Here is a 22,312-nt window from a genome sequence, read left to right on the forward strand (position 1 = left end):
TATGATAGCCATGTTCAAATATATAAAAGGATGTCACATAGAGGAGGGAGAAAGGTTGTTTTCTGCTGCTCCAGAGAAGCAGACACGGAGCAATGGATCCAAACTACAAGAAAGAAGATTCCACCTCAACATTAGGAAGAACTTCCTGACAGTAAGAGCTGTTCTCTAGTGGAATTTGCTGCCAAGGAGTGTGGTGGAGTCTCCTTCTTTGGAGGTCTTTAAGTAGAGGCTTGACAACCATATGTCAGGAGTGCTCTGATGGTGTTTCCTGCTTGGCAGGGGGTTGGACTCGATGGCCCTTGGGGTCTCTTCCAACTCTATGATTCTATTCTATGATTCTATGGGTGGTGGGGATGGGTGATTAGCTGATAGGTGTGGTAAACCTGTTGAAGACTGCAATTGGTCTTACAGGAAAAAGCAAGGGGTGAGATGGCTAAAAATAGCTTTATCATGTATAATGAGATAAGAATCAATGTCCCTATTCCGACCAGGTCTCTCCATGGTTTTAAGTTTGGTAGTAAGTTGCAATTCAGCAACTTCTCTTTCCAGTCTATTTCTGTAATTCTTTTGTAATAAGACAGCTATGAATCGTTCGAATCCCTGCAACGGGGTGAGCTCCTGTTGCTTGGTCCCTGCTCCTGCAAACCTAGCAGTTTGAAAGCACGTTAAAGTGCAAGTAGATAAATAGGTACTGCTCCGGCGGGAAGGTAAATGGCGTTTCCGTGCACTGCTCTGGTTCGCTAGAAGCGGTTTAGTCATGCTGGCCACATGACCCGGAAGCTGTACGCTGGCTCCCTCGGCCTATAGAGCGAGATGAGCGTGCAACCCCAGAGTCGGTCACGACTGGACCTAATGGTCAGGGGTCCCTTTACCCTCTACCTTTAAGATAGCTACATTACTTTGAGATCTTGTATATAATTTCCTGGGAGATTGAAGTGTTCTCCTACTGTTGGTCCAAATTTTCCGATGTGAGCAACCCTAGAATATATGCATACAGCACCCTTGGTTGGTTGGACAATACTAGGATCAAAATATTTGAAATCTCAGGTGACTCTGGAAACAACTAAACCAGCCTGGCGCTCAGTTCCATGTCTGTCTATTTACAACATGACCTACTTTTCGATCCAAGCCCTGATGTTTCATCCACAAGGTCATTTAAAGTCACACTGTGTTGTGCACTTTCAAACAGCGTACTTGCACCTGCAGGTTTCTCTCATTGGTTTTCTGCATTCTGACTGCGACTGCAAGAGATTTTTGTGGGCTCTAAACATTACACTACACTGGCTTAGAGTCTTGTCCTCTGGGCAGCCACAGCTGCTGCCCCTGTTCTCTGAGCTGCCCCCCTGCCCCATAGAGAGGTGCCTCCTCACAAGCACCCCCTTAGCCAGGACCTGAGGCACCATTCGCCTGGGGCGCTTGTAGCCAGGGCTGCCTACAAAACAACCCCTAGGCACCCTCTTCCCTTCTTTTAGACCAGGGGTAGGCAACCTAAGGCCTGTGCCTTCTCAATCCAGTCTGGGAATCAGTGTCTTTTCATATGAGTAGAATGTGTCCTTTAATTTAAAATGCATCTCTGGGTTATTTGTGTGGGGAAAGGAATTTGTTCCTGCAAGGCATGCCAGAAGGCTGTTGCTTCATGCAAGAGATAAGCGTATTAGATTCAATTGCAAATGGGCTGCTCAAGAGTAGAAGATCCAGTCAAAGTCCCACTCCCGCTGGTAATGCTTTTGCAAAAAAAGGGGGAAATGAGTCAGCATGGGAACCAACTCCTATAAAATATAAAATATTTGAGGGGGTCTGCCCCCCACCCTAAGTTGGTGGATGTTGCCCTTCAAACAGTGTACAGTGGAACCTCAGGTTGCGAATGTGATCTGTGCGGGAAGCGCATTCGCAACCCGCAGTGTCTGCTTCTGCGCATGTGCGAGCGCCGAAACCTGGAAGTAACCCGTTCTGGTACTTCTGGGTTCGGTGCAGTGCGCAACTTAAAAACACGTAACCTGAAGCGTCTGTAACCCGAGGTACCACTGTACATGTGCTGTGTCATGTGATCAGTTATGTGGGTCAGGGTTTACCTAATCCAGTCCATTGCCAAGTCCATGACATTTGCTGCCTCAGCTGCAGATGCTGTGTATTAGCTTCTTTCTTCTTCTTTGGCGACCACCTGTAGCCGAGTAAGATGGTCTTCCATGAACACGGTCTTAACAGTGAGTCTGTAAGTGACTCTGGAGGCCAATTCTGGGGGCGCCCGGGGACCTAGGTTTCCGGGCGGGAGTTGATCACGGTGAGGGTTTGCCAAGTGTGCCTTCCTCTTAGCGCGTTTCTCCCTTTTGTCCTGAGTTTGATCCAGGGCAGCTGTTTACCAGCTCCATCTGGTACGTAGGCTGAGACCCTATCTGCCTGCGAACTGTCTTGCCAGAGTGGTGCATGCTCTGGTTATCTCCCGCTTGGACTACTGCAATGCGCTCTACGTGGAGCTAGCTTTGAAGGTGACCCGGAAACTACAACTAATCCAGAATGCGGCAGCTAGACTGGTGACTGGGAGCGGCCGCCGAGACCATATAACACCGGTCTTGAAAGACCTACATTGGCTCCCAGTACATTTCCGAGCACAATTCAAAGTGTTGGTGCTGACCTTTAAAGCCCTAAACGGCCTCGGTCCAGTATATCTGAAGGAGCGTCTCCTCCCCCATCGTTCAGCCCGGACACTGAAGTCCAGCACCAAGGGCCTTCTGGCGGTTCCCTCAATGCAAGAGGCCAAGTTACAGGGAACCAGGCAGAGGGCCTTCTCGGTAGTGGCGCCCGCCCTGTGGAACACCCTCCCACCAGATGTCAAAGCGATAAACATCTACCTGACATTCAGAAGACATCTGAAGGCAGCCCTGTTCAGGGAAGTTTTTAATATGTGACATTTTAGTGTATTTTTCATCTTTGTTGGAAGCCGCCCAGAGTTGCTGGGGAAACCCAGCCAGATGGGTGGGGTACAAATAATAAATTATTATTATTATTATTATTATTATTATTATTATTCAAATCCCATGACACCTTTAGTAGAGGCTGTTCTCCAATTGCAGCGCTCACATGCCAGTGTTTCCCAGTTGTTGGTGTTTATACTACATTTTTTTAGATTTGCCTTGAGAGAGTCTTTGAACCTCTTTTGTTGACCACCAGCATTACGCTTTCCACTTTTAAGTTTGGAATAGAGTAGTTGCTTTGGAAGACGATCATCAGGCATCCACACAACATGACCAGTCCAACAAAGTTGATGTTGAAGAATCAGTGCTTCAACACCATATTGCTGTTGAATCATCATATTACTCTTGAATCAGCATATTGCTGACAACGCGCTCCAAAATTCTGGGCTCCAAACCCCATAAACATGCTCTTTGTTCTAACTTCAAGCTGCTGTTCTGCACCCCGCTTCCCCCAAAGAAAGGACAGACTAGCAGCTATGGTTGTCATTGATTGAAAATTATGTTTTTTATAGGCAGTGATTTTTTCCTGGGGGGACGCATACCCCTAAACATTTTGTGAATCTAAGTTTGGCCTCATTAAGGGGCAGTATTTCAATATGAGTAGGAAAGTGAGAGTACCCCTAAACATAAAGGAATCAATGATAAAATGGGCAATTGATATTGGGCATAACATTGAATTGGATGCGTGGAAAAGATTATGGAAGGAGGGTTTGAGATTTACAGGATGCATGGCTTTAAAGGAAAACTTGCTAAAAATGATGTATAGATGGCATTTGACGCCAGTAAAATTAGCTAAAATGTATAGGAAAAAAGAAAGAAAATGTTGGAAATGTAAAAAGGCAGATGGCGACTATTTCCATATGTGGTGGACCTGCGATAAGGTAAAAATTTTTTGGGAATTAGGCTTAATAGGAACAGAAATTAAAATAGAAGATCAAAGTTTGTTCATGTATGCTACAGCTGCCGCGAGGACCCTTCTGGCCCAAAGATGGAAAGTACAAGATATACCAACTATTCAGGAGTGGCAGGCGAAGTTGACAGAATATGCAGAACTTGCCAAACTGTCAGGGAGGATCCGGGACCAGGGAGATCAAAGATACCAAAATAATTGGAGTAAATTTATTGAATACTTAAAGAAGAATTGTAAAGAGGTCAAGACACTAGCAGGATTGACATAATACCTCCAATGTATAATAGTACTAATATGAGAATGATGTGCGTGATGGAAAGAGGATAAATATACCAGTTGTGGGGGGGGAGGGGGGTCGCGACTCGGCAGAGTCAAAGGGAATGTATGGTGCTATTACAATTTGTTGGAAAAGAATATGTAAGGAAAACAATAAAAATTCATTTGGGGGGAAAAAGAGAGAGTACCCCTACACATTTTTTTTAAGAAAAAAGCACTGATTTTTTTGTGAAAATGCAATAAAATTATTTTCTGAAATGCAGACACGCCCCCCCAATGCAGAATAAGAGCAGGGATGAGAAATGTGCTGCCTCACCGGCAGATGCTGTAAAGGAGACCCAGAGCTGAGTGTCATCAGCATATTGCTGACAACGAAATTCTGGGCTCCAAACCCCATAAACATGCTCTGAACTATTGGTTCTAACTTTAAGCTGCTGTTCCGCTCCCGCTCCCCACAAAGCAATGATAACCAGAAGCTATGGTTGTTGCTGATTACATTTTAAATTATATCTATGATATGTGAACATCATGCAATAAAATGGACAATTTTTTATTTTTATTTTTCAAAATTTCTATTGATTTTCCAAAATTTTAAACAAACAAACAAACATAAACCATAACTGAAATTGATCCAATCTTAGTAACATTGTTAAATGACCTCCTCAAATCCCCCTAGCTGAATTTCAGTGTATATCACTGTAACAGTTTTCCAAAACCAATTTTTCTCGTAATATTAACTTATTCACTTAACTAGCTGTACGAGTCAATCTGGTCTGTGACCGTTTAATAAAATTTGATTTGATTTGATTTGGTCTTTCCAATTAAGTTATCCTAACATATTTAAGTGAATAGTCTTTAAATTTCATCCATTCTTCCTGGTACTCCTCCTCCTTCTGGTCTTAGACACTTCCAGACAGGTCGGCTAGCTCTGAAAAGTCCATCATCTTCATCTGCCATTCCTCTAAAATGGACAATTTTTAAAATAAAATTTTAATTTATCTCCATTGTCTACATTAGAACAATAACTCCTAGCCCTCCCTTCCCTGCATTTAGACACACCCTTTGGAGCAGGGCAGCGATTCTTGCAAGGCAAGACAGAAAGGCAGTCGCATTCATGCAAGAGATAAGTGTATCTTATTCAATTGCAAGTGGCTTTGTTGACGAGTAGAAGATTCAATCATAGTCCCTCTCGCACCTTTTTTTGCAAAAAGGGGGGTGGGATGCCTCCAGGGCTGCAGATGCTTAGCCTCTCCCAATGCCTAAGGGAGTCCCAGCCTAATAGGATCAAAATCTGCAAAGTTTGTCTCCAGCATAGGAGCCAAGTCCTATAAAATATAAAGCATTTGAGGCGGCCAGCCCCAAAGTTGGTGGACGCTGCTCTTCAAATGGTGTGCGTGTGCTGTTTCGTGCGCTCGCTTATGTGGGTCGGGATTATTCAGTCCATTTCTAAGTCCAGGACACGCGCTGCCTCACCGGCAGATGCTTTAATGGAGACGCAGAGCTGGGTGTCATCAGCATATTGCTGACAACGAAATTCTGGGCTCCAAAGCCCATAAACATGCTCTGAACTATCGGATCTAACTTTAAGGTGCTGTTCCGCTCCCGCTCCCCACAAAGAATAGATAGACCAGAAGCTTTGGTTGTGGCTGATTGCATTTTAAATCATATCTATTATATGTGAACACCATGCAATAAAATGCTTTTCTGAAATGCAGACACGCACCCCCTCTTTGAATGCAGAATAAGAGCAGGGATGCGACCTTGCCTGAATGGATTACGATTGCCTCAATTCTCCATATGTAGGGATAAGAATCGCAGATCTGCATTTTGGAGCCTCGCAAGAGCTGATTGGCTGCCAAGTGAAGCGGCGTTGGCCCGCCCCCGCTTCTCCATTCACAACCAATATCCATTCATCCACAGAGTTGCAGTCTCTGACTGGCTCCTTTTCTCGCGGCGGCGATTTTGATTTCGTTGCCTGCTGCTTCGGCTCCTCCTCTTGCTGCTCCGGATCAGGCAAAAAGGGGTCCCCTTGCTCCTCTCTCCGCCGGATTAGAGCGCTACGAATTCCTGCTTTGGCCGGACGTGGAGACGGAAGGATTTTCCGGCTCGGATCCGCTTTGCTCACCGATCTCGTCCCTCAAGATCACTAAGGTGAGAGAGATTCATTGCTCAATAGGCGCGCCTCACCTGGCAGGGCCCTTTCCTAGCATGTCGCGCGGGAGATACGTGTACACGGTCGTGTGAATGGCTTTTATTTTGTGATACCCCCCCCTTTCCTTTACTCCCTCTCTCTGCTCTGCCCGGACACGGAAAAATGAAGGTAAATTTATTCTAGGACCCCATTTGCAGACCCCGATCAAGGAACTGAGCGTGATTTTTAAAAAAAAAAAATTGTTAATTCCAAAGCAAAACAAACAAAAAAAGAAAAATTACAGCAATCAATTTCAGCATCCATATTCGTTTCCTAACATAATGGAGTTGAGCGAGATTTATGGTTCAAAAAGGTCGCGCGTAACGCTGCGGGGTCCTTTCCGTGCCCTTTGCGCGGGGATGGCCTCACGTGTACACGATACGTGTGGGTGCGTTTTATTTAGCGATGGGAAGATGAATGACGGTGGTTCTTCCCCCCTGGCCTCGGTTTTGTCCTTCCTGGCGATTCTTTAAAAGAATCGGGACTGCAGGTCTCTTTCCGCGAGCTGAGTGAGCTGAGAAAACCTGTAAATGAAATGAAGGGTTCAGATTTCTCAGAAATTGCTGTTAAATTAGAAAGAAAAACGGGGCGGGGTGGCGGGAGAGGCAGATGAATTTCTCACGAAGCCGTAACTTCAATGTGTGTGTCCGTCTTCTCTCATCTGCTTTGAGTGCAGAAGGTCGCAGGTTCAAATCCTGCATCTCCAGGTGCGGCTTTTTGGGGGAGTTTAGCTCCCAAAAATTCCAGCGCCATCCACGCTCTTTTTAGCACTTCCCACGATTGGCAGCGACGTGTTTGTGTTGCTGGATGTTTGTGTTATTTGTGTTGCCGGATGACTGTTTTAGGACTTTCCTATTGCACGCGGTTTTGCTCTCTGTTTGGGGGGCGCGCGGGTGGGGGAGTTTAGCTCCCAAAAATTCCAGCGCCACCCCCCACCCCTTTTAGCGACCTGCTCTTATTGGTGTTGCCGGATGAGACTTTTAGGACTTTCCTATCGCACGCGGTTTTGCTCTCTGTTTACACCTGGATTTTAGCCGATTTTACCCCTCCATCTTTTACCTTGCTAATTCGATAAGAGGCACCTTTTTGCACACAGCAGCTAAGAAACGCGGCAAATAATATGGCGTCGTCTTGTGATCTGCATCATGGGAACCATCGTCATGATGATTTTTAAAAATGAAGTTAAAAGTGCCTCTCTCACATCCAGCCCCCGGTTTTCCTCCTCTCCCATTTCCTTTAAACATACATCTTTATTGTCAACTGCCTGGAGATTTTATTTCAAAAGTGGTGTGTGTGTGAAATAAAATAAAATATACAAACGAAGCTGTTTCTGGACCAGGGTTTTTCCACACGGCGAAAAACTTCAATGGCAAACTTAACTGAGATGGTAAATTAAATATCCATGTTGATTTTCGATTGTATTTTTTATTGCTGTGTTTCTTACATTCTTATTGCGTTAAATTTTGAATTACTTGGAATGCAAATGGCAAACGTATTAAAATACTGCGCAAATATATATACAGTATATATGAAGGAACAGAATGCAATTCAAAACCATTGAACACAGTGCATTGGAACTGCTAAAAAAGGCAAGAAAATCATAGAATCATAGAATTGCAGAGTTGGAAGGGACCCCAAGGGTCATCTAGTCCAACCCCCTACAATGCAGGAATCAAGCCAAAGCAAATCATTAAGTGGTCTGCCAAGACCACCGGCAATTTTGCAGCTGTCCATGGGGGGAAACATTGGGCAATTGTAGTTCAGGTTGCAGAAATGGGTCCCTCCCAATCCTCCCAGGAGAATTTAGGAACTGAGCTAGGACCTTTTGTTTACAAATCACATGCAGGACGAAAACCTTATAGGGCTGGAGGGTGGGAAAAACCGGAATAGCTGGCATGCGGCAAAGAGGGAGAGCCCCTCCTGCCTTAAATAGGCCACGCCACGGCATCAGAACCAGCCGATTGGCTGGACAGGGGGTGATGCGGCAGGGAATCTTCCCAATTGCACGGGGGCTGGGCTCCAGCCGCGGTGCGCGTGGTGGGGCTGTGATACCCACTGAGCAACGGACCCCATGCCTGTTCTGGCGAGGAGGAATCTGTCCCCCTTTGTAGTTCTTGTGATGAGATCTGCCTTTCCTAAATACTTGAGGGAGGGTGATCATCATTCTTTCCAGCGTGTAGGAGATGCATTTCTTTGATCCCACATATAAAATGTAATAAAACGCCAAACATTAAAAGCTTCCCAATACAGGGCTGCCTTCTGTATCTTCTGAAAGTTGTGTATTTCTTTCATCTCCTTGGCATCTGATGGGAGGGCGTTGCACATGGCGGGTCCCACTGCTGAGAAGGTCCATGCAGATGGGGCAGGGCTTACATTTCCCATTTCAGATTAAAGTTCACAGGGATCCTGACTCTGCTCCATCTCTCTTCCAGGTGCGGCTGCTTCTGGAGAAGGAGAGTGGTCCCTCACAACAGGAGTGGAGCCATGGCTGAGGAGAGGTACAGGAAGAGGATCCGGAGTGAAGTCACCTGCTCCATCTGCCTCAGTTACTTTACTCGTCCGGTGGAACTGGGCTGCAGGCACAACTTCTGCGAAAGCTGCATCTTAAGGTGCTTGGAGGAGTCTGGTAAGAAAACCAGGTGCCCCGAGTGCAGAATGGCTGTAAAAACAGACTACAAGCAAAACAGGCTTCTCACAAATATGGTCGGAATCATCAGTGAGTGGGATCATTCTGAGGAGAGAGAGGCTCAAAGGAGGCGCTCGGATTGTCAGAGGCACCAGAAGACCCTGGACCTCTTTTGCCGGGACCATGAAGCCCCCTTCTGTGGGGAGTGTGACACATCCCAAGGGCACAGCGGCCACAGGGTGGTTCCAGTGGAAGAAGCCGTCCAAGACTACAAGGTAAGAATGAACCATTAATAGGAACGGCTAGTATAGATGATGGGAATTCAAATAATAGAATTGTAGACTTGGAAAAGATCCTGAGGATCCAGTCCAACCCCCTGCAATGCAGGAATATGCAGTTGTCCATAAGGGTATCAAACCTGCAACCTTCATGTTATAAGCACCATGCTCTAACAAACTGAGCCATTCAGCAATCAAGATTAAAGGCTGTCCACAAACCCCTGTCTCCTCTGAGTGAGCGTTTATCCCTCTAATCCTAGGTGTGAGGGATGCAGCCTGCTGTCAACTGACTCTGCACATGCTCAGGAGGCCTCTCATCTAATTATATTTTACACATCCTAAGACAGTCCCCTTTTATGGGACTGACTTGCTTTGCCTTATAAGACTCCACTAGATGTGTATATTAGGTATGATTAGGTAAAATAAAAATTAAGCTGATCTAGAAAGATTGATTGTTAAGTTGGCTTTTCTAGGGAAAATAAATGCAGCCAAAATGAGTGCAAACTGAATTTCCCCTTTCAGAATCTGATAATACTAATAGCAGAGCAAGCATTGAAAAAAATGGAAAGAATTAATACCGGTACATCAATTTATTTTGGAATGGAAAGAAATGTACAATTGCTTTAGAAAGGCAAGCAAATAATAAAACCTAGAGGGATGATGTTTTCGGCATCTCAGAGATGCTTCCTGTTACAAAGGACAAAAATATTGTGATGGCTCAGATCAAGAGGTGCAGTTTTCCCTTCTTGTTGGTATTTCCATGTCAGTAATTCTATTTATATATACAAGTACTGTCCTTCAACAACAACAACAACAAAAAAAAAACATTAGAGGCATAAAACAACCCTCCTTTCTCCTGTTGCCAGCCCTAAACTATGCAAAGATCTCAAGAGTCATGAGTTTTAAACCAGTTGTGTTAATATAAGTCTACCACTGGTGTTTGATCTTAGGCTTGCAGTGCAAGCGGTGTATTCCAACAGCTTTAACCAACCCCTACCGGCCCCAATGCTGCAACAATCAACTAACCTCCACAATTGCATTCCCTAAAAAAAAATAACCTGCAGGGACTAAGACTTCGTAGCAATCCTAGACTGCAGGGTTGACATAAACTCTTCCGCTCCTTGCATGTTAGAATATCAACAATGCTTTCCAGGACAAACATGACTTAACCATACCCATCCTGCAATACGGTAGCTTTTATCTGCAGTAGTGGGCAATTTGTTTGAATGATAATTTTTAAAAAAGAAGGAAATCCAACCTGTGATAGAAAGAGGATGACATTTTCTGCAGAAGGGGCTTTCTGGGTCTTTTCTCAATATTTCTCCATAACACTCATCAGTTGCATCTGTCGTAGGCTCAATACTCTGGATGGCAGAAGCAGGCTCTGCAGTCTCAAAACCTGGGGAACAATAACATAATTCAACTGTCCTCTCACTTTCCTTTTCTTCTCTCTGTCTCAATGATGATTTTGATTATTATCTCCAAGAAACCTCTCACCAGGACCCAAATGAGAACTTTGGTTTTTCTCTTCAGGATCAGCTCTGCAGGTTCCTGAAGACACTGAAGGAGGAGGAGGCAGAAATTTGGGCGAAAAAAACATGGACAGGAAAGAAAAGTTTATTCTTGGTTGTAAGTGTCACTCTTACTGGGAAGTAAGCAAATAAGAAAAAGAATTACCGTATTTTCCCCTCTATAACACGCAGATTTTTTCTCCTAAAAAGGAAGGGGAAATGTCTGTGCGTGTTATAGAGCGAATGTGTGGTCCCTGGAGCCGAAAAAAATAGGCAAAAATCAAATCGCGCTTCACGGAGAAAGGAAACCTGAAAAGAGGAAGCGGCTGCTTTCCTGCATTCTGCCTCAGGGTCTTACTGCCCACCCTCCTCTGTTTCCTTGCTGTGTTTGCTCAAACGGAACAAAGAGCAGGGAAAGCCCCTCCCTTCCAGGCAAGCAGAGGGGAAAGCAGCCAGTGCTGCTGAAAACATGCAGGAGAGAGAGAGAGAGAAAGAGAACACGCAAGCTGGCTGGCTTGGGTGGGTAGGTGAGGGAAAACTTTTGCCTTCCTTTCCTCCCTCCCGTTATACCCCTCTCCTGCATTCTTAGCCAGCTGCTTCTCTGCACACCCCTCTCGTGCTCCTTGTCCGTTCTGTGTTTTTCCTTCCCTCCCCACTTAAAATGTGGTCAAAAAGCATGGATCCACAGGGATCCTCAGGATCTTTGCATTGGGTCACCCCAAATTCACCATCAGATCACATAGCATGTCCATGGCTACAGCCTGCCCCCCAAAAATCACGCACCCACTGTTGCCTGGGGCTGCAATGGTGCAAAAACGTGGTTACAAAACATGGATCCACAGGGATCCTCAGGATCTTTGCATTGGGTCAGCCCAAATTCACCATCAGAGCACATAGCATGTCCATGGCTACAGCCTGCCCCCAAAAATCACACACCCACTGTTGCCTGGGGCTGCAATGGTGCAAAAACATGGTTACAAAGCATGGATCCACAGGGATTCTCAGGATTTTTGCATTGGGTCACCCCAAATTCACCATCAGATCACATGTCTGTGGCCACAGCATGAAGCACAAAAATGATACATCCACTGTTTCATTCAGAATGTTTTTTCCCTTGTTTTCCTCCTCTAAAAACGATGTGCGTGTTATGGTCAGGTGCGTGTTATAGAGCGAAAAATACGGTAATGCTTGGGAGAGAATTAAAATTACACCCTGAAGCCATCAGGCAGCTCCACTCTTTTAGATGTCTATTTATTTGGGGACACCTGTTCTGATGGGAAGGGAAATTTTCCTTTGCTTGAAAACTTGACGCATCATCTGTGAAAATCTAAAAATTCAGAAGTACCCAGCCTGTTCCCCTGAAGTAATCCTCAAACCCTCTTTATGCTGCACAAGGAGTGGCAATGTTGGTAACAGCCTGTTTTTCTTTCCACGTGTTTCTTCCAGAAAAAAGTAATATCAGGTAGGCAGAAGATGAAGGGTGAGTTTAAGCAGCTACACTTGTTTTTGGAAAAATGTGAAAACCAGCTGCTGAAGCAGATGGAAGAGTTGGAGGATGAGATTGCGAGGAAATCGACTGAGCAGCTGGGCTGGCTCTCCAGAGAACTTGACTCTCATCAAAATATCATCCGGGAGCTGGAGGAGAAGCTTCGGCAGCCCCCCAGTGAATTCCTGCAGGTAGGAGAGTGGCATAAGCAGCCCAAGCTTTTCTCCAGGTCAAGGCCACGACCAGACCAGTCTCTGCCTCTATCATTATTCACAAATGACGTTGCTTGGTTTTGTGGAGCTGGTAGCCGGTTCTCTTACGTTAGGTGCAGGAGCATCTAAGAGGACAAGGAGTGAATGAGCACCTTAATTTGTTACTTAACGGTGATGGAATCAGATGTTTTCTGCTCTTGGCTAATGATGGGTCTGCTGCTGGCTCCCAAATTAGTGGTGTTGCCTTCCAATCCTGGCCTGCTTGTGGACTGGCTGGATCCCTCGGCCTGATCCCTGCAATGAACAGAGCCCTATTTTGTGCCTTTTAAGGTGTGGGACAGATTGTCATTTCAGGGCTTCTTTTAAGAAGTTTTCCCTTCTGTGGTTATATTACCTGAGTTGGGCTGAAAATAGGTAGACCCTTGGTCTGATCCTTTACTGGTCCTCTTTTGTTCCTGCTCAGGGCTTCATTTAATAGGCTGTGCTCTGATTTTATGACCTTACCCTGCTTGGACTGAGGCATGGGGCGTGGGCTTCGCTGTATGGCCAGTCGTGGATGCTGAGTTCTCTCTTCTTTTTCTCTTTCCCCTGCAGGATATTAGAAGCACTTTGCAGAGGTAAGCAGATCCCTCTTCATTTCCTTTGCGCTTTGCGGTTCTGTGAAGGATATGGACTGCAGGAAAAACACCCGTTGTTCCCAAGGGGACAGTATGGGTCTTTGTGACCTCCAACTTTTAACAAATCAATAGGGGCCCACTTTTTCTAAAGTTCCTATTTTCACTTCCAAACTTCCTTTTCTCAGTTTCTATCTGTCGTTTATTCTGATTCTCTTTCCTTTCTTTCTGTTTCCACCTGGTAGTCTCAACCGTCTTCCAAAACAGGGATGTATCTAAGAAAGCAACAAACCATTGTTCACACTTTTATTCCCTGCACTGCTTATTTCAATATATGTTTCAGCTGTCCTCTTATTATTCACCTTGAATCTGACCAGCCAGTTTCATGAGACCTTTGTGATCCTCTCCCCTCTCCTCCTATTGGTTCCTTTGGGAATTTGAGGTTAGATGGAGAGCCACCTGCCATACTTAAACCTTTTATTTCTCCACAGGCATGAGGGGAGACAGGCATTTGAGCCTCCCAACATTTTCTCTCTTGAATTGGTGTGGAAAGTTTGGGACCTCCATGATATAAATCCATTTCTGAAAGCTGTCGTAGAGCAGTTCAAAGGTAATGGCTGCAAGAATTTCATGCTGGATATTGAATTTGTCCATATGGGGTTGAGGAAAAACTCAAGGTGTACTCTGTAATGCTAGGAGAGCCAGAAAAATTGAACTTGAGGGTCAGTAGGGAAGGTAACTTTAAATTTCACTGAGGGGGAAAGGACGTCCTTCAACCACAGTGCAAAATGCCATTTGCTGAGACTGCCTCTCTCAGCCTGGTGCCTTCTGCTTGTTTTGGACTCCAACTCCCATCAGCCCGGCTGATAATCAGAGTCCAACAACATTGTGAAGGCCACAACTTCCTCCTCTCTGGTCTACATCATCTAAGCATGAAGGCAACATGTTTATTTCTTCAGCAACAGTGTCTCACCCACATGGAGATTTATGCAGGGACACTTGAAAAAACTCACACACTTCTGTGGCTGAAGCTTTGTATGATTTAGGGCCCACTAAAATCGGCCGGGGGGGGGGGGTTGTGTGCAACAATATAGTGATGGAGTATAATGATCAGTTTGGTAGTTTCTACTTTTGGTAAATAATTTTTATTCATTTTCCAATAAAGAGGGGGGGGCAATCCATATTAATAACAAATCAAGCCACATCTTAAAGTAAAGGTAAAGGTACCCCTGCCCGTACGGGCCAGTCTTGCCAGACTCTGGGGTTGTGCGCCCATCTCACTCAAGAGGCCAGGGGCCAGCGCTGTCCGAAGACACTTCCAGGTCACGTGGCCAGCGTGACATCGCTGCTCTGGCGAGCCAGAGCTGCACACGGAAACGCCGTTTACCTTCCCGCTAGTAAGCGGTCCCTTTTTATCTACTTGCACCCGGGGGCTGCTTTCGAACTGCTAGGTTGGCAGGCGCTGGGACCGAACAACGGGAGCGCACCCCGCCACGGGGATTCGAACCGCCGACCTTTCGATCGGCAAGCCCTAGGTGCTGAGGCTTTAACCCACAGCGCCACCCGCGTCCCTAAGCCACATCTTACCACATTAAAAAACAATACAGCCAATTATAGAGTCCAAATTAATGAATTTAAATTGGACTTCCCATGTTCTGGATTTCAAGACGTAAATTATCAGTTTGGTGGTTTCAGTGACACTATGTCATAACACAAGTTTAGTCTCCAACACTTTAAGGCAATAACCTTAAGAGGCAGATTTTCAAAAGAAGATAGTTGTTATCCTTGTGTATGCTGAGAGAGACGGAAGATCTCATAAGCAGAAGTCAAATGTGATTATTTGGAAACAAGTGAAAAGACAAACAAGGTTCTGGAAACCGAGGAATGGTTGAGGGAGTTAGGTATGTTTAGCCTGGAGAAGAGCAGACTGAGAGGACGATATGATAGCCATCTTCAAATACCTAAAGGGCATGTAAGATGGAGCAAGATTGTCTTCTCCTGCTCTGGAGGGTAGGATTCGAACCAATGTCTTCAATTTACAAGAAAGGGGATTATGACTATAATCAGCTGACTCTTTCTGTGCTATAACATTCATTAACAGCAGGACGGTGTGTGATGCTTAATCGCTCTTGCTTTCCGTTTCACAGGCACTCTAACATCAGGACTCTCTCTGCAGAAAGGTAAGCTGAGGAGTCTCAATCAATCAATCATAGTTATCCATCGGGGGAGCTGTTGGGGCCAATGTGCCGATAGCTGGTGGGGCCACAGTGGACAGAACCAGTGTCCAAAGTCACTCCTTTTCTGAGATCCCAGCCTTTCTATTGCTCCCCTTCTTCGTCCTTGGCCAGTTGGCTATTGGGAGAGAGAATGGTGGCTTCAAAGACCTTTTGAAATAGGACAGAGGGCCAAAGCTGGGCCACCCTAGCAGTGAAGCCGCGGAGAGGCCCACAGTCCAGTCAGGAAAGGAACCCCCTTCCTCAATGATCCCTGGAGTGGATCTAAGCTCACAATGTCTATCCTCCCAGCTGATTCCTCTTTTCTTTTCTCCTCCTTTCTCTCCTCGTGACACCAATAGCAAGTGTAACTCTGGACCCGGACACCGCTAATCCCCACCTGATCCTGTCCGAGGATCGTCGAAGCGCGAGGTGGGGAGAGGCACATCTAGAGCTGCCGGACAATCCCGAGAGATTCAGCGGATGTCCCTTCGTGCTAGGGTGTGAGGAATTTAAAGCAGGGAGGCACTGCTGGGAAGTCACCATAGGAACTGACAACATCTGGGCTGTGGGGGTCGCCCGGAAGTCTGTGAGGAGAAAGGGCTTGGACAGCTTTTACCCTGGTGTAGGCATCTGGGGAATGGGGCAGACAGGTGGCAAGGGCAGGTCTGCCCGCCGCTCTCTACCGCCTCCTGCGCCAAAGCTGAGGAGGTTCCGGGCAACTGTTAACTATGCAGGGCGCCAAATTCGCTTTTTTGATGCTGATACAGGAGAATTGCTCAAGACCTTTGCAAACGCTGAATTCTCTGGGGAGCCCCTTCTGCCCATCTTTTGCATGGGGCCAGAAACTTGCTTTGAACTGCCTCCGGTGGCACACTAGTCTGGCCACCCCTCCAGAAAAGGAAGATAAATGTGTGGAAAAGTAACTCGCAGATCGTTTCTTGATTTTTTAAAAAATCAAAGGATTGTGTGCGCTTCTGTGTGTAGATGGCATTAAAGAGATGACAAGTGCTAGAATGTGTCAGATTTTTTATTTTTCCATTGTATATCTGCTTGGCTTGGCTCGCCTCGCCTCATGATCTAGGTGCTTGAGGCTAAATCAGGCATCCTCCAAGACCTCTGGCCTGGGGCACCTTTGGCAATCCTGGAAACCGTGGCAGGGAGCACAAATTACCAATTTCACAAAACAGAAATATGCAGCTTAGATATATAAGCAAATCGCCAAATGTGACCTATGTTACAGTCACCACAATGGAATGTATGGGCGCCATTTTGGGAGAGGCAATGACATTTATTACAGTGGTGCCTCGCAAGACGAAATTAATCCGTTCCGCGAGTCTCTTCGTCTTGCGGTTTTTTCGTCTTGCGAAGCACGGCTATTAGCGGCTATTAACGGCTTAGCGGCTTTAAGAAAAAGGAAACAAACTCGCAAGACGTTTCGTCTTGTGAAGCAAGCCCATAGGGAAATTCGTCTTGCGGAACGACTCAAAAAACGGAAAACTCTTTCGTCTTGCGTGTTTTTCGTCTTGCGAGGCATTCGTCTTGCGAGGTACCACTGTATTATCGTTCCTATTCATTTTGTTTCTATACCGCTTTATATTTTAAAGAAAAAATCTCAAGGAGGTTTACAGTGCATTAAAACATTGATAAATAATCTCTTTTCCATACCTCCTTAAGAAAGCTAGAGTGGCCAGAGAGGAATGGCTAATCAAGCTGTTATAATATGCCGAAATGGGAAAACTTGACTGGAAAGCTCAGGAACCAAGGCAATAATTTCAAGAAAGAATGGGGAAAATTTGTAAATTATTTAGGGGGCCACTGTAAGCAGGTGAAAACATTAGCAGGATTTTAATAACACCTGTAATGTAACTAATATGATGGATATTACGGACAGATAGAAAATATGGATTATGTAATTATATGTAGTTGAAAATGTAGACAATAGGGTCCATGGAGGGGAAGGTGGGAAGTCGAGGGATTCAGAGACATCTCTCTATTTGGTAAAATGATAATCTTTTCACTTCCTTAGTTTTTATTTGATTTTACAAGTTAAAAAAAAAATTAAAAGAAGAAAGCTAGCTAAAGAGGCCTTCCAGAAATCACGTGGTCGCAATTGGACCTGCGCCAGTTGCAAAACCTGCCTGGGGGTTTTCTAACACTGCAAACGGGATGATCACACAAACCCCCAGCAAGAGAGGAAATGCCTAGAACATTCTTATTTTTAAAGAGACAAAAAAGACCCTGGCCACCCCCTCTCAAAATACAGTAAGCCCCCCCCAATCCCATTCATTAAAATAGAATAAAGTAGGGGTGAATGAAGAGCATGAAACAGAATGTCAGATGGGGTGGTCATGCCCAGAGGTGCGTCGCTGGGGACTGCAGTCATGGAACTTTGAAGTGTCAGGCATAGCCCTATTGGCTTTAGCCCAAACATAGCAGAGTTTTCCTGCACAGCGAAGAAGCTAGTTGCGGCAGTAATGACTAGTCAGCTAGACTCAGAATAACTATTTACAGGATTTATTAAAAAGGAGAAAATAAAACCAGCAGAGTTTCTGCATACAAATAAAAGCAAAATAAATCCTTTCTCTCTCTCTCAAAACCATACACAGCACTTCTACTCCTAACACACCTCACATCAAACTGAGCTAGCAATCCCTAGTTAAGAGTTGAATGCTGGTCGTTAACCAATCAGAGTAAGCAGTTTCTAGGTCAAGCTGACCTGGGCTTTCTGCCAAGAGTAAATTGACACTGCCTTGAGTTAATTGTTTGAAGCCAGAATCTGCAAGTTTCCCATGAGAATCAATTAACAGAAACTGAACACCCCCTCACAGATTCTGCTGGACAATTAACATCAAATACACCTATGTAGAAGATCATTTTTCCAGCAAACCTAAACCCTTGCACATTCGCTTGTTCTTTACCTTTGCCAATGGTTTAGTTAACACATCTGCTACATTTTCTTCACTTGATACATAAGTACAGGTGATTATATTGTCTTGTACACAGCAACACATATTTTGGTATTTTACAGAGATATGTTTAGAACGTGATTTGAAACCCTCTGTTTTACTTAAAGTTATACAAGCTTGATTATCAATGTAAACTTGTACTGGTTCTCCACAATTTACATTTAAATCTGCTAACAAATGCTTGAAATAAATCACCTCGTTGCACAATTCACTCAATGCGGCGTACTCTGATTCCGTTGATGACACACTTACAACGTCTTGCTTGCGTGACCGCCAGCTGATTAAAGCTCCACCGACCATTATGACCAGTCCTGTGACAGATTTTCTATCCGGCAAATTTCCCCAGTCACTATCACAGAAGCAACTCAACATTTCATCCTCTGAAGAATTTAATTGTAACATATAGCCAATTGTCTGTTTGAGATACCTCAGAACTTGTTTTACCCCTTTCCAGGCATTTAGTGTGGGTTTTGAGACCAATCTACTTAATATGCCTACTGCATAACTAATATCAGGTCTGGACCACTGTGCTAGATACAATAAACTTCCAATTACAGAGTGATATACATCAGGATGTTCAAATTCAGGACTCTCATCTGTATGAAGTGTTTTTATGAAACCTGGATCCATAGGCACCACTGCCCCTTTGCAATCCTGCATTCTGTATGTAGTCAGTAGTTGTTTAATTTTGTTCTGCTGACTAATTAGGCAGCTGCCATCTTGGGCCCAGCACACTTCCAACCCTAGATATGTCCTAACCGGGCCTAAGTCTTTCACTTTGAACTTACTGGACAATTGCTTGGCAAACCTTTTAGTTTGTTTATCTGTTTTGCAAGCATACAATACATCATCTACATAAATCAGACAAAACTCTTGATTTGAAGCCAGAATCTGCAAGTTTCCCATGAGAATCAATTAACAGAAACTGAACATGCAGCACCAAACGACAACGCATAAATCTCTTTTTTAAAAAAGACAAAGCAAACCTTGGCAACCGCCTCTTGGGGGTGCGTAGTATTGTGTATCCATTTATTTCTGCAACAATATGAGAGATTTTACTGGATCTTCAAACAGCGTATGGGGGTGTATAATCTGGTGTAGGAAAAGGTGCTCCAGACCCCAAACCCAGCCAGATGGGTGGTGTATGAATAAAATTTTTATTATTAAAACAAAACAAAAAATCCTTCCAGTAGCACCTTAAAGACCAACTAAGTTAGTTCTTGGTATGAGCTTTCATACCAAGCTCATACGAAAGCTCATACCAAGAACTAACTTAGTTGGTCTTTAAGGTGCTACTGGAAGGAAATTTTTTTTTGTTTTGACTATGGCAGACCAACACGGCTACCTATCTGTAACTATTATTATTACTATTATTAATTTAATATTTAACTGTCCCCCCCCAAAAAAATGTTTCTAGGCCTGAACGTATTCAGGTTTTTTGTTAGGGTGGCAGGTCTTTGGGGGGGGCAGAAGCTCAATTTGCTATGTATATTTACGCTACACCCATGCTTCTAGGACCAGGGGCGCCGACTTATAAAAAATATTGGGGGGGCCCATACCGACTTATAAAAAATATTGGGGGGGCCCAAGACCTCCAAACCGCTGCTGCTGGGGGAACGAAAGGGGCGAGCCCCAGGCTGCCCCGACCTTAAGTGAACCTGTGAGGTTGGTTGCCGCCGTGGGCGGTGAATATTAATGATGTATCATTTTTGTGCTTCATGCTGTGGCCACAGACATGTGATCTGATGGTGAATTTGGGGTGACCCAATGCAAAAATCCTGAGAATCCCTGTGGATCCATGCTTTGTAACCACGTTTTTGCACCATTGCAGCCCCAGGCAACAGTGGGTGTGTGATTTTCGGGGGCAGGCTGTAGCCATGGACATGCTATGTGCTCTGATGGTGAATTTGGGCTGACCCAATGCAAAGATCCTGAGGATCCCTGTGGATCCATGTTTTGTAACCACGTTTTTGCACCATTGCAGCCCCAGGCAACAGTGGGTGTGTGATTTTTTGGGGGCAGGCTGTAGCCATGGACATGCTATGTGATCTGATGGTGAATTTGGAGTGACCCAATGCAAAGATCCTGAGGATCCATGTGGATCCATGCTTTTTAACCACATTTTTGCACCACTGCAGCCCCAGGCAACAGTGGGTGCGTGATTTGGGGGGGGCAAGCTGTAGCCATGGACATGCTATGTGATCTGTTGGTGAATTTGGGGTGACCCAATGCAAAGATCCTGAGGATCCATGTGGATCCATGCTTTTAAACCACATTTTAAGTGGGGAGGGAAGGAAAAACAGAACGGACAAGGAGCACGAGGGGGTGTGCAGAGAAGCAGCTGGCTAAGAAGGCAAAAGTTTTCCCTCACCTACCCACCCAAGCCAGCCAGCTCCCGAGTGCTCTCTCTCTCTCTCTCTCTCCCCCCCCCCCTCCTGGAGCACAGAGACGGGCCCCCTCAGGCCCCATGGAGTCGGCGCCTATGTCTAGGACTCATTCATTTCCGAGTCCTAGCGATACTGACAAACAGGTGCTTTCAATTTCTGTTTCTGCTTTATAGACCAGAAGTGTTTCCCTCTCCTTCAGAATCTCCAAGCGGCTGCTGATCTGTCCATCAAAACAGTCATGTAGAGCAGGAGGTCTGTGGAACCGTTGGCCCTTATTTATTAATTAGGTTTACATACCACCCTTCAGCAAAAGATCTCAGGGCAGTTCACTCCCCTCAGGGGCCACTGAACCAAACTCCCATTGCCAATGCTTGCTGGGAATTATGGGAATTGTAGTTCTATTCATTCATTCATTACCCCAGCCTTTTCTCCAACAAAAGCCCTGCAAGGTAGATTAGGCTGAGAGGCAGTGAGTGGCCCAAGGTCACCCATTGAGCTTGTTACAGGAAAAATCCGAGGGCTCCCTTGGACAAAACAAAGACACCAACCAGGATAACTTGGAGCAAAACAGCAGCCTGTAGGCTTGGCCTTTATTGAACTGTTGCAACAGGGTATTCCCCTCACTTGTAGGAGGGAGGAAAGACCCAGAAGAATAGTGTGCAAGGTCTTATAAAAACTTTTGAAATTCCCCTCCTCTAGATCAAGCCCACCCCCAGAAACATCATGCATACATTACAGAAAGGAGGGGTTGAGAGAGGAGTTGGTGGTAACCTGAGTGTCTTGTCACCTGGCTGGTTCCTCCCTTCCCCCCTCCCCCTGAATCACTTCAGAAGACAAAGGGGAGTTTGCAGTTTCCTGCCCCCAGAGGGAAGATCTGATCATTGTCCTTTGTTTCAGTCCATGCTGAATCCACTCCCCTATGCAAGTTCTTTGTGATCTTGATTGTCTTCTGTCTGGGATCATCAGGGTTGGCATGGGCAGGGCTTCTGTGTATGTGCTGAGAGGTGAAGGGATTATGGCTGACCAGGACTAAGTCACCCCCCTTTGTTAGTTCTTGTCATATGGAGTAAAATAAAAATGCAACAGTGCAAATCCGATGTATGGTTGATTTTCTATGAATTTATAACAGAAACGTGGCGTATGTACTGTGTGAGAGTGTGTGTGTGTGTGTGTGTGTGTGTGTGTGAAGTTTATACAAACAGAATGATTGGGGTGGGGGGGTTCCTGCTACAGCTTCAAGGCTCAGTGCAAATTTGAACCCGGGTCTCCTACTCCAATACTCTAACCACGAGACCACACTGGCTCTCAGCATCAGGAGGGCTAAAGATTCCTCTCACTTGATCCAGAGCATGGGTAGGCAAACTAAGGCCTGGGGGCCAAATGCGGCCCAATCGCCTTCTCAATCCGGCTCGCGGGCGGTCCGGGAATCATTTTTTACATGAGTAGAATGTGTCCTTTTATTTAAAATGCATCTCTGGGTTATTTGTGGGGCATTGGAATCCATTCATTTCCCCCCATATAGTCTGGCCCCCCACAAGGTCTGAGGGCCGGTGGAGCGGACCCTGCTGAAAAAGTTTGCTGACCCCTGATCTTGAGAGAGAAAAGCTGCAGTTGAACAGGTCCACTGAAGGAGGGAAAGCCAAAGGCTTCATTGCAAAGAAAGAGTT

The 22,312-nt window shown here is 45.3% G+C and overlaps 2 protein-coding genes across 3 annotated transcripts in view; one reads left to right on the forward strand and one right to left on the reverse strand.

Annotated features, from left to right (window-relative positions):
* Positions 1–22,312, reverse strand: part of LOC309365093 (E3 ubiquitin-protein ligase TRIM17-like) — a 37,201-nt gene that overhangs the window by 13,062 nt on the left and 1,827 nt on the right. The window contains exon 2 of one of the 2 annotated variants that reach the window (XM_081903238.1): positions 10,512–10,813. The gene's annotated coding sequence lies outside the window, so the exon portion shown is untranslated. Of the gene's footprint in view, positions 1–10,511; positions 10,814–22,312 lie in introns of those variants that run through there. The other variant, XM_081903239.1, reaches the window with a different exon arrangement.
* On the forward strand, positions 10,804–17,561 carry LOC309365077 (E3 ubiquitin-protein ligase TRIM7-like). The gene is made up of 6 exons (XM_081903213.1): positions 10,804–10,882; positions 12,211–12,441; positions 13,057–13,079; positions 13,568–13,686; positions 15,224–15,256; positions 15,652–17,561. Exons 2-6 carry the CDS (start codon positions 12,238–12,240, stop codon positions 16,167–16,169), a joined length of 897 nt encoding a protein of 298 aa, XP_081759339.1. The 5' UTR covers positions 10,804–10,882; positions 12,211–12,237; the 3' UTR covers positions 16,170–17,561.

The sequence above is a fragment of the Podarcis melisellensis genome (assembly GCF_964234715.1).
Source record: "Podarcis melisellensis genome assembly, chromosome: 2".
In the NCBI taxonomy this organism is placed as follows: Eukaryota; Metazoa; Chordata; class Lepidosauria; order Squamata; family Lacertidae; genus Podarcis; species Podarcis melisellensis.